Source organism: Harpia harpyja, chromosome 1 (assembly GCF_026419915.1).
Source record: "Harpia harpyja isolate bHarHar1 chromosome 1, bHarHar1 primary haplotype, whole genome shotgun sequence".
NCBI lineage: Eukaryota > Metazoa > Chordata > Aves > Accipitriformes > Accipitridae > Harpia > Harpia harpyja.
In genome coordinates, this window is record NC_068940.1 from 47,049,384 (window position 1) to 47,064,762 (window position 15,379).

Below are 15,379 nucleotides of genomic sequence, written 5' to 3' on the forward strand. Positions count from 1 at the left end.
GCTTGGTCTCCAGGCAAAGCCAGTCGTGCTGATGTCTGTCATGCAGGCAGCTGTAAGCCACAGACCACTGTCTGTCCATTCAAGTGACTCACAGGGATCTGCAGACCCTTAAAATATTTCTTATGGAAGTGTGGATCTCTCTGCCAGTAGACTTGCATATAGATCCTCTGTCTCCTTAGAGGTGGTACTGCACTGACTCTGAGGTCTGTGGCTCACAGCCTCTCTAGTCTAATTTTTGTCATCTAGTCAACACACAGAAGTGGGGCCTCTAGCCACCCCTTTCTTACTTTGATCTGTAAATGAATAGTGTAAATTCACAGACAGTTGGTCAGTGACCTCCTGTGTATGTTTTACACATTGAATGTTAATTGTTCATCTAAAATTACAGTAACATATAAAAAAGGATATGAAGGCACAAATTTGCCAACTGAGGCTTTGATATTGTGACATTTTTCGATACATTCCCTGACATTTTTTCTGTTTCTTTCTAAAACCCAAACCAAAATACAGTGCAGAGCAGTAGCCAGCCTCAGAAGCATTAAACTCCTCTGTTGGATGTGGTTATTCTTAAATTCCTAACAGACATTCATTTCAGAGAGCACGCTCTTTTATGCAGCTGGGGATGGTGTTTCTCCCAGGCCTAGGCACATCTTTTAACATGTGTGCAATAGTAGTGGCAGTTGGTGTGCATGTAGGGGACAGCATGGGTGTGTGCGCAAGTCCTGGAGGATGTTTTTGTGCAACAAAATGCCACGGTGTGGTGGCAGGTAGGGACTTTGCTGAGTGTTGTTAACATTTCATAAGGCTGTTGGTTCACAGAGCTCAACCTTCTCAGAAATCCCTTAGATGCACTGTGAGTAACAGCTCTGTTTTGGGTTTTGACCAGGTGCCCTGCCTTGCTAGTGGTTGGTGACAACTCACCTGCAGTGGAAGCAGTGGTACGTATATGTGAACTCTTTCGTCTCATGACATTAGCCCCACAAATCACTTAGCAAACCTGCCTCACCCAGCAGTGCTTTCAGCTTGCCCAGAACTAGTCACAGAAAGTGGCTCTTTGTCCCAAGCTCTTTTCTAGTCCCCCAGCTATTGAGAACCGTCAGCCACTAGTGGGAGAGCTGAAGCTTGGGAGACTTAATGGCTCCACAGGGCAGCTCTAAGGTGAGGATGGCAGGACCTGAATAAGAGTCGTTGTGCCTAAGCATCTTGCTCGACAAATGATGCAGAGTACCCTTTTCAGGAACTTGCATCTTTCCCCGAGCTCTGCCGAGCTGCTGCTGGGAGTTCAGTTCAAATAGTGAATTACTGTTCTCTTGCTGTTGTGCTGGGGCTACCTGGGGTTTAAAAATTAGCAGTGTGACTGCAGTTCCTGTGGTGGGGAGTCACATAGAGCTCTGTGGAAGCACTGCATCACAAGGAAGGCAACACTTACAAGCATCTCCTTCCTGTTGTTCTCTGCAGACATCTATAACCCCCTTCCCTCCCAGCACAGTTATAAATGGGGCATGGCACAGTGCAGTGTGGTTGTGGTGGATGTTGCTCCTCCCCTTCAGCCAGTGATTGTGGGGAGACCAGGGGTTTGTGAACAAAAGCAGTTGTCTTAAGAAACCGTGCAAGAGTGTAGGAGTCTCCTAAAGCAGTAGCTTGGACCTAGGAGCTGTGCATGGAGAATTGCTGCAGGGCTTTTTCTGGTCATGGCCTGTTGCCTTTTCATCAGTCTGGTCTGGAAGTCTGAGACATTCTACAAGTTTTGACTTTTGCTAGGATACTATCCCTGAGGATTCTCATTGCTTCCTAGCCACAGCTGGGGGACAGGATGGGGTCTTCTGGATCATGGCTTGCCGATCTGGCTGGCCAGGTTCCCAGCTCATGACAATCTCCCCTGCTGGGGTTGCTTTTCCTATAGGGTCCCCACCTATTCCCTTTTTGCAGCAGCCTTACGGAGAAGAGGTGGCCATGGCCTCCTTGTCTGGCTAGGGGATTGAGTGATCTCCCTCCGGGCTGCACTGCGCAGAAGTCTTCTTCCCTCCTAGTCTTGCTGTTGGAGCCCAGAAGGTGCTCCAGGGTTTCACGGCGCATCCCCCAAACCAGAGGATGATTTCCCTTGAAGTCACGGCCACATTTCAGAACAGTGACATTCTGTCACCACAAGGTCCCCTTGGATGGGAACACCTGCTTTTCCTCCCTGCATCTTTTGGTCATTGTTCTCCTCCTGCGTGCCCTCTGCTTTCTTGCTCAGTCCTTCTTGGCCCCAAAGAAGCTCCCATTGCTGAAGACAGCCACTGCCTCTCATGCAGCTGCCTTGCATTTTACATCTGTCTCTTCAAGTTTTCTGTGTTGTATCATGGCCCTCTTTCCTCCTTTTTTTTTAGGTTGAATGCAATTCACGTCTTGACCCAACCAAAACTACCCTTCTGAAGGTGAGTGCCACTCCAGGATCATTCCAGCCTGCACAAAGACGTTATTTTTGCTGAGGCCAGCTCCACTTAGGTTTTTGCCTTCAGTACATTTAGCTTTAAGAAGTTTGTGGACAGTCATTCAGGGCTGTGTACTCTCCTGTGTGGAGCCAGACTTGGGAGAGAAGAGTTTGTCAGCGTGTCCCTGAATCCCTGCTCTGTGGCCACTTCCTTGTTATCTTCAACCAGCAGGGAAGACCTGCTGAGAGTTAGCAGAGGTGCCCTGCCTCCACCCTGCTCTCTGCCAGCAACAACATCACTTTTTCTAGCTTTACACCAGTCCTTCCCATCCTCACCTATGGCTCCGCAGTGTGCCAGACAGCTGCTGTATAAAAGTGCAAAGTGACAGGTTTGGGAAGAGTGGCAGGGGAGCCGGGACAGTGAAGGGTTACTCCTGGGCTTCTACAGTATGGCCTGAGATCACTCGGTAATGTGGCCTCCAAGGTGCTGGGTTCCTTCAGCAACAGGTTCCCAGAAGACATATCACCAGGCCTTGCTTTGGCTTTAGAGACAAGGTGGTAGAAGTGTGCCTCGTGTAGCAGTGCAGCCTGGTGCCATCAGCCCCAGTGGGGTGGGCAGTGCTGGCATGGTGCTGGGATTGTCCTCCTGGGGTGGTTCAACCTCCCTTTTGTTTCCTGTTGCAGATGGCTGACTGCGGGGGTCTGCCCCAGGTGGTTCAGGTGAGAAATGCCTCTTGGCTCTCCCACGGCATTTGGGTTGTACAAACGCCCTTGCTCTGCTCACACTAAAGCCACACTTTCTGTCTCCACAGCCTGGCAAGCTGACTGAAGCCTTCAAATACTTTGTACAGGGAATGGGCTACAGTAAGTGGCAAATACAATTTTCTGGTTTGGAGCGGTTTTGTTGTAAAGGGAACTTAGCCTCTCTGGTCCATCTGAGCCCATTGGCATCTGTGTCCCCACCCGTGAGTTAGTGGTTGCCGGGAAATCCATTCACGCTGGAAAATCAACTAGAGTTCTAACAAGCCTTAGCAAACCAATGCTGTTCCCGGACATGTGTTTAATCCGCACTGCAGCTGGAGCGGTGATCCCTTTACAGTTGCTCTGGTGTTGTTAAAACCTTTTAAGTCCATCTTTGTGCCAGTCCAGAAAAGTGTGCTCCCAAGAATGGGGAATCTTCTGAAATCTTCTGTGCATACCTTCTCCAGAGGGGAAGGATTTAGCAGTGCAGCCTCACGGGTATGATGGGTACATGGGAGCTCCTTCTTTTCTCCTTGGACATACCTATTTCTTTCAGACTCTCACCAGGGCTAAGCAATATCTCAGAATGAAACCCTCTAATGGCAGAACAGAGAGCTGGGTGACTTCCGAGACACCCAGGGAGCCCAGAGGGAGCTGTGCTTTGATCCCATGCATGCCATGCCCTATGGCTTCCTTCTTGTGCTTGGAGGCAGAAGACATTGTCTCCTGAGTGTGTCAGGCTGACAGCTGTTCAGCTCCCCTGCCCTCGGCACTCCAGAGACTGGGGGACTTCAGGAGAATGGCTTCTCAGTGCACTAAAGCAACTCTGTCTCCATTGCAGGCACCTTGGCACAGCTTTGTCTTGCCTGCCAGGGGCCAGGGCTATGAGTTCCCTTCTGTGGATGATGAACCCTCAAAAGCTGGAATCATGGGAGGGGTTGGTTCATGTGGCTGGTTAACCACTAAGCATGGCCACTGTGGCAGCCGTGACACTCCCAATGGTCTCCACATGGCCAGAACTTCTTTGCCAACTCATGGGCATCAGGACTCAGAAGAAGCTGTCCTTTTCCTTAGAGCTATGTGTAGTTGACATGAACATAGCAGGACAATCATGTTCTCCAAGGTTGGCCAGAAGGGCCTAGTCCTGCAGAGGAGGGTGCCATGTGAGAAGGCTCTGTCAGCCTCACGGCCTGAGAGCATTTCAGTGTTCACTTCTCTTGTGTTCCTGGCATTAGTAAAGTCCGTAAGTGCTGTCATCAGAGCAAGGACTTCAGCAGCACTTTGGGGGTCAGTTCTCTTGCAAATAGGACGCGCAGCACTGAGAAGGACAGGGGGTAATTTTCTACTTCCAGAATTAGTAGCTACTCCCAGAATGGTTTTCCTAACTTCGGTGGGCAAGACTGTGTTGGCACTGCTGAGCTTGGCCAGCAAGTCCTCCTCTCAGGGGGAACAAGAGAGAATCAAATAGGCAGCTTGCCATTTCTAGAAATGCACAAGCCAGTTCCTCAACAGCTATTCTTGTGCCTTCTGCACATTGGCTAAAACAGTTGGACCTGCCTGTGCTGACATTGCAGGTGGAAGGTAATGCCTTGCAGTAGGCTTGTAGCAGAAATCTGATGCTGTCAACTCAATGAAGGACATGAATTTCTGTTCCGTATCTGGAGTTACAGGGTATACCCTAGTTTCCCCACCACAGGAAGATGACATCTCTGTTGAGCAGTTGTGGTGTATACAGTGGGGAGGTAGGGTCACCAGGTGCATTGCAATTTCCAGCTAAAGGCATTGAAGAGATCTGGCCCTGATGGATTTTTGAGTCAGCTTGGCATCTCCCCGAGATGCTCAGTAGCAGCTGTGTTCACAAATACTGGGAGCTTTCAGCACAATGTGTGAGCTGGGAGTGGAAGGGAAAGTAGCTGGGGATCCCAGGAGCAGTGCAGCTGCTAGTCACACACTGCAACTAATTGGCTCTTTCCTGTATTCATCCCTTTCCTTGTCTCATGTTGTTTCCAGTCCCTTATGTGCAGCTCAGCCATCTAAGCACTGAGTCAGGTACCTTCAACTGTGCATCTGCTTCAGCCCAAGTCTGTGTACTGAGTTGAATGATTCTTCGGGTGCATTGCTCTGTCTCAGCATGTCCTGCTGGCCTGCTGTGGGCTAGGCTGATTCATTGTACAACGTGTATGCTATGTTTTTTTCACCTTTCATTTGTATTTTGTTGATTGTTGCATGACTTCAGCTCTGTGGTTTTCTAGAGTGATGAGACTGACTTTCAAAAGGTCACCTACAACAGCTGCCTTGGTTTGCACAGACACTCACCATGACTGCACTTGCAAATGATCAGTTACACTTCTGGCATTTGCTCACCTTGGACCTTTTGAAATTGGGCCTTAAACACCTTGCTTTAGACATGCAAATTTTGGCAGTGAAGAGTGAGTTTTCTTCCTGAGGGTAGAGCTCTTTTTGTGCTTACCCAGTGACACATATCTGAGTGACTGTGATACTTGCTCTAGGAACTTTCTCCTTTTCTAAGTCCCACACTTGCTCTTTCTTGCAGTGCCAGCAGCTAGTATGACCAGGCTGATGCGCTCCCGTACTCACTCCTCCTCTAGCGTGGGCTCTGGCGAGAGCATCCGCAGCCGGTCTCATACTAGCAACCATGGTGAAGGAAGTGCTGGAACCCCAGAAGGAATTGACCTCCAGGATGCACCTCAAACCATGGAAGTATCCTGTTAGGCAGGAGTCCCTCTTCTGGATTCAGACAACTCCACTCGCCCCCACTGAACCCACTCAGAATCTAGCATTTCATCCAACATGGCATTAACTGTTCTCTAACTTGTGCATGCCCATCTGAGCTGCCACCTCCTTGGTAGTCTGTACTTGGCCTTACTTTGGTCCTTTCTGTATGCCCTTGGCATCAGAACCTCTTTAAAACTCGTTAACATTCCGCGGTCTTAGTAAGTCACGTTACTGTACATGCTGATACCATCTCCTGTCTGTGCTGTGTATCAATCCAGATGACAGCCATTGTCTCCCCTGTTCATTTAAATATAATTTCCGTGGCTTTGTGAGGTTTAGAATTGCTTTCTAGTTGTGCTTCTGCTAAAGGACCCTTGTGGTGCAGTTGGTATAGCATCTGTGGGATGTGGGAAAGCAAGACCATGATGATACGAAACTCCAGGCACTGGAGCAGGTGATGCTCTTTGGCAGAGCTGTGCCTGGAGTGCAGAATCCACCAGAAGGTCTTTGTGTTCCCAGGACTCTTGGCATGCCAGGCAGCCATGGGGAAAACAAATGGTCAGAAATACTGTCTTGGTCTCATCTCTGTATGTATGTTTAGAAGGAGCAGAGTGATTTCTTACCTGAGCCTCCTGAAAGGGAAAAGCAATTAACAAGTCAACTTAGACTAACCAAGGTGCACTATTAACCGAGTACAAGGGATTAAACTACAGCAGCCCTGGCTTCCAGACCACCTCTGCTGACCCTCCCCCTCTCCTGCGGGAGGGCCAGATGCATTAACACATAGTCACTATTCTACCCTGGCACAGGTGAATCTTTAACATCAAGTAGGTTGTAAAGTGGGCAGCAGTGCCCCTTGCCAGGTGGAGATCCAGAAATCTCCTGCACTGCCAGCTCTGCTTCCCACTGCTGCCAGCCCCAGGCAGAGTGTCTGCACAGGGTATATTATCTGAGGCTCAGGAAATACCACTGAATGTAATGATGGCCAGCAGACCCATGTTTGTGTGAGTCAGGTCAGAAGTGTGAGCAGTGAATGCCTCTGTGCAGGTACTATTTACTGTCTTTGTGGAATTCACAATTCTGCTGCCTTTTTACACCTGGCCAGGTCACAGAGGGTGGGAGGCAAATGCCTGCTGCATGCCAGGGTCTAGCTGTTAATGGGAGAAAAGGGATGAGTGATCAGGCTACTACAGGTCTCAGCAGATGAGCAAAACATCCGTTCTTAACTGTTGAGCAGTCCTGACTCACTGGGAGCCAGCTCCTCTGAGGGTCACGCTCACATTCTGCTCCATTTCAGGTAGGGAATGGGACTGGGAGGCTCTGCCTGAGGGGGACTTTGTACCAGTTACTAAATAAAGCTATAACTGAGTTTCATTGTTACCCTGTGTGCTCGTGTTGTTTCTCTTGGCATGATCCAAAAACCCGGCTGGTTTTGTCAGTTTTGGCGTCTCTTACTGTGAGAGGCAAACTCTTTCCCGTGGAAGGGGTAGCACTGGCCACCACTTGCCAGAGGTGTCCTTGCGGCCATGTGGGAGCAGCATGGTTGGGTGGCCCTGCTGGAAGAGGCTGTCTAAAGGCACTGGAGAGCTGGCTTCAGCGAAAATGTAAAAAGAAACTTCCAGCTTTGACAGAGTGGAGACTGAACGACAGGTTTGCTGCAAAACAGGCACGCCGCCAAGAATTGCCTCCAAACAAAGGTGAGCGCTAGGAGCTGCCTTCCCTGGTGAACAGTGATTTGCACCAGCATGTTACGCGTATAACACAAAGTTAACCTGTAAACCCTGTGACAAGCAGTGGTTGTGACACAAAAAGGCAGAGGGCAGTTTGGAAGGCAGCATGAGGTCTGTTCGCACGTCTGCCCCCTGCACCGCAGCCAGGTGCAGGCGGAGCAATGCGTAGCAGCTGGTCATTTAACACAACTGTTTCTTCATCTTCTGCTTTTCAGATCCAGCTTTTGCTCTCAAATTTCAGATGTCTGTCATCTTGACTTTCACAGAAAGCTAGCTGGGACTGAAGAGGGGTTAAACTGTTGGTCACAGATTAGTCCCGGTCTTGTCATGCCCACAGGGTGGGCTCCTGCAGACTCCTGCTTCACTCTGAAGACCTTGGGGGATGTTGTTGCAGGAAGTGAGACAAAGTGTTTTCATGAATCACAAACTGAATGAAAGGTGAGAAATGGGAGCAATCGGCCAGTTGCATTAATGAGCAAGTAGTGAAGTGACAAAGTGATTAAATGAACAAAAACGTAAGTTTGAGTCTATAGAAGACATGAGACTATCAAAGAGACCAGGCCACCAGATACCACGTGACGTTCATTGCTGCTAAATGCAATTGCTGGATGCAAAGCAGTGTATGCAACAGAAGACCTGATGTATGTGCAGCACTGTGATTTAATGCCAGCTGACTACACTGAGAAACGGTTCTTCCTCAAGTTCCCTTATGAAATACAGCAACAGACCAAAAGAAAGGCAAACAATATTAAAATGACAATGAAATGAGTTAGAGGAAATAATACCACAGCAGGGGTTGGTGTGAGCTCAACAAGTACTGTTTATGATGATGTGGAGCAGGAGAGCTCAGAGCTACTGGCTGCCCATGAACAAGGAGCCCAGGAGAGTAAATAGATGAGATTTTAGCGATTTGGAAGGGGGTGGTTAAGAACAGAGCTTTGTTGCCATGGTGGTTCGTAGGCATAAGCAAGGCAAGGTTTGTAGTGAAGGTTGTCATATATCTATGTACCCCAGGAGAACTGGAAAAAGTAAACTTGTTTTCACATAAGCAAGTGCTTTTCCTGGTAAAAATACAACAATCAAAGCTAAATACAAGTTGAGAAATTAGTTTAATAAAGGGCAAAATGTTTTTTTGGGTGGCATGAGCAATGCCAACCACATCCAGGAGCAGAGCTTGAGCTCAGGACAGGCTTCCCTGGGCTGGGGCCCCAAACCACGCCAGCACTGGTTCCACTAGCTGCCGGGGTGTGAGCTGGACACCCACTGGCTGAGGGGACACAGTTGTGCATTTCCACACTTTGAGGAGCAGCAATGAGGTTAGACTCGTTCCCTGTAAGCTACCAGAGTGTGTCCTAGACCTCTTTCCTCTGGCTGCAGTTGGGATGCCCAGGGAGGTGGCTCAGCTGGGGGTGGGAAGGCAAATGGAGCCAATTCTTTCCAGCTGTCCCACGTCCTTAGGACTGAATTCTCAATTGCTCAAAACCGTGGGACAAGCTCATTCAACAGCACTCCCAGCCCAAGATCCCAAATCTTTGTATCAGTAAAAGTGTGCGTCCTTTTCTTCAGCAGCACAGGGAGGAGAATCTTGCTGAGCTCAGCTCTGCTGAAGGTTTCTCTGGGATCACCAACAGAAAAAACACTTCTCACAGCCTTGGGCTGAGGTTTCTGCCACGCGACTGCTGGGCTGCGGTGCCTCTTGTGCTGCACATTACCCAGAAAACCACAGTCCTTGTGAGAAGGCAGTTTTGCTCTGCTGTTCCCAGCCCCATGGCCCCAGCGGCAGCCCCTGCCCAGGCTGGAGCATGCTGCACACCCACAGCTGGACATGTTCCTTGTCAAAAGGTGATGGAGACAAACTCTTATTGGCAGTGCCAGATGATGTTGCAAGGAGTAACAGCCAAAAATTTTGGTTTGGGAGGCTCAGAACTGGTACTGGCATTTTTTCCTTGTTTTTAAGCCAGGAGGGCGGTGCGGCTGTGGGATGAGACGTGGGGAGGGATGTCCATCCTTGGAGGTTTTTCAAGATGGAGCCGCAGCCAAGCTGGTGTCAGTCACATATTGAGGCAGCAGCAGGACTGGGCACCTCCAGGGCTCCTTCCCTACAAAGCGTCCATTATTTGATCTTAACTCCTGAAACAGCCTGCAGGGATGGTTGCTGTGGCTTACTTTTTGCTTGGAGACTTGTCCATTGGATCTGAGGTGCATAAGCCGGCACGTTATTGCTGTCCCTGCCCACTTGTGGCATGGGGCTGCCTGGCAAAGGAGGCCTGGCGGGGGTGCGCCGCTGCTGGCTGCATCCTGTGGCCAGAGAAATCTGTGGTTACGATTTTGCCATTTCTGCATGCTGCATTCCTGCTCATGTGCTGAGATAAAGCCCCTTTGCCCAGCCCCACTGTCCAGCTGGGGAGGGTGACTGAAGGTCCCATTTTGTTCACCAGCACTAACCCAAGAAGATGCTGGGCAGCATAGCACTGGCCTTGGGGGAGCTGAGCCACATTTGGGACATGGTACACCCAAGTGTTTTCCCCCACATCCCTGGGGACCCCAGCAGGGCTTCACCACCACTTCCAGGTGCAAATGAATCTTCGCCCAGACATAATCAACTCCTTGCAAGCCAGCAGTGTCCAAGCTCAGAGCAGGCTCGCGGGGGGCCCTGAACCTCAACAGCCATGCAAAGCCTCATTGGGCAGCTGCTTTTGTAAAAGCTCTTTTCCATGGACATTTCACACAGTCACAGTGGTTTACAATTGACCAGAAACTTTCAAGGGTACAGCATAAATAGCAGCAGGATGTTCAGCCACAGCACTGTGGCTGCGGCAGGAGCCCCACGGCAGGGACACAGCAGGAAGTGTGGGGGGACAGTACTGCACAGCAGGGCTATGAGCGCTAGCACGGCATGGCTGGTCCCAGCCCAGGATGGTCGCACAAAAGCTGCCAAGAGCAAATCCCAAGGACTTTCTGCAAGGCGGGGGGGTGGGGGGGAGGTGCTGACTGAACCAAACTGTTTGCTTTGCAAAGTGAAATATCCACACACGTTGGGAAATGGCTCCACACTGGGCCAGCATTTGCTGGCACTTGGCTGGGTGGAAGCTGATGCTGGATGGGGCTGGGACTGAGGGTGGAGATGCAACAGATAGGAAGCTGGGGCTGCTCCCACATATAACCCAGCCAGGTGCAGGCACAGCTGGGCTTGGCCATGCTGGGTGCGGAGCAGCGTTGTGCCAAGAGGCACCCATGCATGGCTGTGCAGCATCCCACCCACAACCAGCACCATGCATCATCTCAAGGGCAGTGTATGGACCTGCTGCACTAGTGAGCAGCTCAGGGCAGCAGCAGCCACCATGCAGAGGAGGCACCCTGGGACCCCCCCCCATGGTTTGTCCTGGCTGGGGACAGCACTTGTTCAGCCTCAACCTCTGAATCCTGGAGTCGGCTCAGTTCCTGCTCTCGTGTGCTGCCCATACCTCTTCTTACCCACCCCCCAAATCCCATGCGATGACCATAGTGCCTTGAGTGCCCTCAGGGATTTTCTTAGGCCTTGTGCCCCATACCGAGGTCCCCCCCCTAGGGGCACAGCTGAGCAATCTGTTGGCTGAGTGAAAAAGAGAAAACCCTGCATGTGCATGCACACGTCACAGGAAACAGTGGCAGCCCACAGCCCCAGCTCTGGTGCCTTGCACCCCTTGTCAGCAGCGCTGCTGGGAGCAGCCCTGGCTCTGGCACCTGAAAACACCCAGCCTTAGAGCAGGGGGACTAGGGCAAACCAAGTGGGTCTTGCGGGGCAGGGAGTTGCCCTACTTGAGGGAGACCCACTGCACCAGAGGGACACCCTCGTGCCTTGTGGACCCACCACGCTGGAGCAGCACCCTAACAGGGCAGAGCCCAGCTGTCTGCCCAGCCCTGATGACTCCTACACAATGGTGACAGCAGCAAGAAGCAGGTAAGTGGGGTTCACCCCACACTGAGGGTGGGGGGTGGCTGGGTCACACACAGCTTCGGCTGCACCTCTCTGTGGCCGAGGAACCGAAACAGGCAGAGGGGTGTCCCCATAGAGCCCCATGGGGACCAGCAGCTTGGGGTGTTGAGACAGGGTGCCCCACACGCTGGAGGACACTGGGCTGGCAGCATACAGCAGGTGAGCATGGCCAGGTGCTGCTCACCATGGGGATGTGGATGCTCTGTCCTGGGAAGGGCCCGCAGCTGTGGGCATGAGGCCCCAGCTGCCCTCAGCAGGGAGAGGTGGTTGCCTCAAAAGGCTCCCTGGGGAGCTGCCCCCCAGGCTCAACCCCAGCCCAGAGCCCAGCCCTGGCCCTACCTTTCTCAGGAGCTGCCATGCTGGCATCCCCCCGCAGCAATGCCCTGCCCCGGGTGACGGTGACCCTTGAGTCTGCATCCCAACACAGCTGTGCCACAGGGCTTGTGGCTTGGCAGGGGGCCAACCCCTCTGCCCAGGGCCCATGGTGCTGCTGGCACCAAGCCTGAGCCTCTCTGTCCCTCCTAGCCAGCAGCTGAGGCTGGGGGCCAGGGGCGCATGCTGACACTGAGGGATGGGGAGCCTGCCCAGCCGGGAGAAGCCGCTCAGTATCCCACAAGCAGTTGCCAATATGGTGCAGCCCCCGCCGCCCATGCAGGCAGGTAAGTGCCCAGCAGCTGAAAGCTTGGTCAGTGTCCCCTGGTGTGCAGGGTCCTCCCCTCCCAGCTGGGGCTGGGTGGTGCCAGGAGAGCTCTTAACCCCCTCACCTTCCCCACAGACCCCAGCAGCTTCCTGGCTCTGGCCCTCTGCGACTTCCCTGCCGGCGCAGGGGCAGCCACCGTCCTGAGGATGGGAGAGCAACTCCGTGTCCTCTCTGAGTAAGTACTCACACTGAGCGGGCACTCCCAACCGGTGTGGAGCCCACAGGGCCATGATGGTGGCACCCATCCTGGGGGTACCCCCCTGCACCCAGCAGCCTCAGCCCCCCAGGATGGCTCATCCCCCTCCCCCACAGGGATGGAGAGTGGTGGCTGGTGGCATCCGAGGTGTCTGGCAAAGAGTGCCACATCCCCAGCAGCTGCGTGGCCAAGGTCAGGCACAGGTAAATGCTGAGAAGGGTCTGGCTTAGGGTGGGCCCCAGGGGACATGGCCCCACTGCAGAAAGCCTGGCCAAGCTCAAGGCTTTGTGTTGCACCACCGCATGGGGATATCCTGCCCCGTTTCTCTCCCCAAGCCAGGGAGCAGCACTGGGACTCGGGAAGGCTCAGGCCCCAGGACATGTGCTGCTGCACCTCAAGCTGTCCTCTCTGCCCTGGCCTGGGCAGGACAGGCCTTAGGGCACTGCGTGTCCCTGCACAGCCAGGAGAGGCTCTGCCAGTGCCCCCTGCCTGCACAGGTGGCTGTATGAGGGCGTCAGCCGGCAGAAGGCAGAGGAGCTGCTGCTCCGGCCAGGCAACCGCAGCGGGTCCTTCCTGATACGGGAGAGCCAGACCAGGCAAGGTGAGAGCCCTCGGGCCCCAACTCCTGTACCCCCTCCCAGCCGTCCCCACTGGGGTGCTGAGGGCATGAGCAGGGCCCCAGCAGGGCTGATCCTCCATCACTCGCACCTGGTGGCAACAGCCTGGCCCACATGGCAGTTTCCTGGTGCTGCTTCTCCCCACTTCATGCTGAGCCTCTGCCTCTGCCACTGGACCTCAGAAGAAAAAAAAAAAAACGAGCAGGCTTCCTGCAGCTTCTGGTTAAGCAGAGAAGTGAAAAGGCTCAGCCTCTGAAACAAAACAGGGTCCCATCATGATGAGGTGCTTGAGGGGACCCTGTGAGGAGATCATGCTGGGTGCCCCAGTGCACATGGCTGATGCACCAGCACAGCACTGCATGGCTCCGCAGCTGCATAGGCACCAAGGAGGTCGTGGGGCTGGGTATGGCCCATCCCTGCATGGCCCCCAGAAGTGGAGACTTGGGCACAGAGCCACAGCACCTGATGTGCTACTGAGGTCATCCCATGTTCTGGCACTCCCCCATCCCCTGGTTTGGAAGCACGCATGGTGTGGGGCTGGCACAGGGATGCTCACAGCCATGCAGCCCCATGGGCAGAAGGGTGCTGCCAGCCACCCCCATGGGGCAATAAAATCCCTGATGTGGGAGAGCACAGGGCAGTGGGGCTGAGCAGGGTGGATGCCCACGGCAGCTTGGCCATGCACCCCTCGCCCCATGCCCCAGCAGGCTGCTACTCACTGTCGGTGCGCCGCAGCGAGCGTGCCTCCTGGGACTCGGTGACACACTACCGCATCTACCGCCTGGAGAACGGCTGGCTCTACATCTCACCCCGCCTCACCTTCCCCAGCCTACACGACCTGGTGGACCACTACTCTGGTAATGCTCCTCCAGGCCACTGGGGGGGATGCCCTGTGCCCTGCAGCAAGGGAGGGAGAGGGGAAAGGTGCCCCTGGGGTTGGGGTGCAGGTGGGGGCACCCTGCTGACGCTGCCTGCTCCCTGCCCAGAGTTTGGAGAGGGGCTGTGCTGCCTCCTCAGGGAGCCCTGCTCCATGGAAGGGGCAAGGGTGGCCCCGGTCTCCACCACACCCACTGTCATGAAGCCATCACTCAACTGGGACAAGATTGACAGGTAGGGATGGCCGGGGAAGGGGCTGGGGCTCCCCCCACCACCCTTGACAGACACTCAGGCATCTAGGGTCTGTCCGCTGACTGCCCCATCTGCTCTCCCACAGCTCCCTCCTGCTCTCAGAGGCCACATCCCCACCAGAGGAGGACTCTCCCATCAGCCTGGGCCTGCGGGAAGCCATCAGCTCCTACCTTCTCCTGACAGAGGCAGCCACCCCCAAGCAGAGCCCTGCAGGGAAGGGGGCAAAGAACAGCTGAGGGCAGGGCCCCATTTGGCCACAGCCCCATGGCAGACACCCAGCCCTCGTTACATCACTCGCCTGGTTTCAGCCACAATCACTGTTGATGCCCTGGGAGCCAGGCACCCAGGGGCATGGCCTGGACATGGGACAGCTGAGACAAAGGTGGGGAGGGGCAGGCACCAACACTGGAGGAAAGGGCTGCCCAAGGGCCCATCCTCCCCAAAGCTGGGTGCTTTAGGACATGATGTTTGTGCACCCCAAGCGTCACCCCCGCACCCATGGGAGAAGGCAGAGGCTGTACACAGGAGCCCTGCCTGCCCCACAGGCTGCAGTGGTGCCCCACCGCATCTCCACCCCCACAGCAGCAGGGAAATGGGATGCAAATACCCAACAAGCCAAAGCCTGGCCCAGGTGGGAGAACAGCCTGACCCTGTCAGACCCTGCAAGTTCATGCACAAACTTTGGGGGGGGGTGTCTGTGCAGGACAGGATCTGTGAGCAGCAGCTGCAGACCCTCATGCTCTCACCCACCCATAACTCAGCCCTCTGCTTATTGGGACCAGCACAGCAGCAGCCAGGAGGAAACCAGCCCCTCACGGCACCCCAAGTAGCTGATTTTTAAACCTTTAAACATATGGATTGTACTGGTTTTAAGGTCCATAAAACACGATCCTGCTAGACACACAGCAATAACCATTTATAGTATCTTAATTATAGGGCACTTTGTTCACAGTCGAGGGTTTGTGAATAAATCGTGAACTGCCAACTGCAACCGCAGGGCAGGTTTCCACCCACCACAGTCTGGGGGGTTTTGCTCCTGCCACAGCCATTGCCCCCAGCCCTGCCGTCAGGTCTGGTCCTTGGCCAACTTGCTTAGGCAAATTAATGAGCCCTAGAGGTTTAAAAATGTTTAATATCACAAC

At 53.6% G+C, this 15,379-nt stretch overlaps 2 protein-coding genes across 8 annotated transcripts in view; both read left to right on the forward strand.

Annotated features, from left to right (window-relative positions):
- Positions 1-7,270, forward strand: part of NDRG3 (NDRG family member 3) — a 65,610-nt gene extending 58,340 nt beyond the window's left edge. For 4 of the 6 annotated variants that reach the window (XM_052791560.1, XM_052791551.1, XM_052791542.1 and 1 more), the window contains 6 exons: positions 887-938; positions 2,370-2,417; positions 3,098-3,133; positions 3,226-3,277; positions 5,165-5,203; positions 5,709-7,270. In XM_052791560.1, the coding sequence (XP_052647520.1) occupies positions 887-938; positions 2,370-2,417; positions 3,098-3,133; positions 3,226-3,277; positions 5,165-5,203; positions 5,709-5,887 (406 nt within the window). In that variant the 3' untranslated portion in view covers positions 5,888-7,270. The remainder of the gene's footprint in view (positions 1-886; positions 939-2,369; positions 2,418-3,097; positions 3,134-3,225; positions 3,278-5,164; positions 5,204-5,708) is intronic. The other 2 variants (XM_052791588.1, XM_052791570.1) reach the window with 1 other exon arrangement.
- Positions 7,271-12,146: 4,876 nt separating this feature from the next.
- On the forward strand, positions 12,147-15,149 carry SLA2 (Src like adaptor 2). Of its 2 annotated transcripts, XM_052791685.1 has the most exons (7): positions 12,147-12,255; positions 12,372-12,471; positions 12,609-12,695; positions 12,990-13,093; positions 13,817-13,966; positions 14,096-14,219; positions 14,323-15,149. In XM_052791685.1, the coding sequence occupies exons 1-7, from the start codon at positions 12,168-12,170 to the stop codon at positions 14,471-14,473; spliced, it is 804 nt and encodes a 267-aa protein (XP_052647645.1). In that variant the 5' UTR covers positions 12,147-12,167; the 3' UTR covers positions 14,474-15,149. The 2 variants fall into 2 exon arrangements, with proteins under 2 accessions (XP_052647645.1, XP_052647636.1); XM_052791676.1 differs by having other exon boundaries at positions 13,817-14,219.
- The last annotated feature ends 230 nt before the right edge of the window (positions 15,150-15,379 follow it).

Coding starts and splice junctions, on each gene's coding strand:
- SLA2 (XM_052791676.1), top strand. CDS start 12,168: ATGGGGAGCCTGCCCAGCCGGGAGAAGCCGCTCAGTATCCCACAAGCA. Junction 12,256..12,371: donor CCCGCCGCCCATGCAGGCAG/GTAAGTGCCCAG, acceptor CCTTCCCCACAG/ACCCCAGCAGCTTCCTGGCT. Junction 14,220..14,322: donor AACTGGGACAAGATTGACAG/GTAGGGATGGCC, acceptor GCTCTCCCACAG/CTCCCTCCTGCTCTCAGAGG.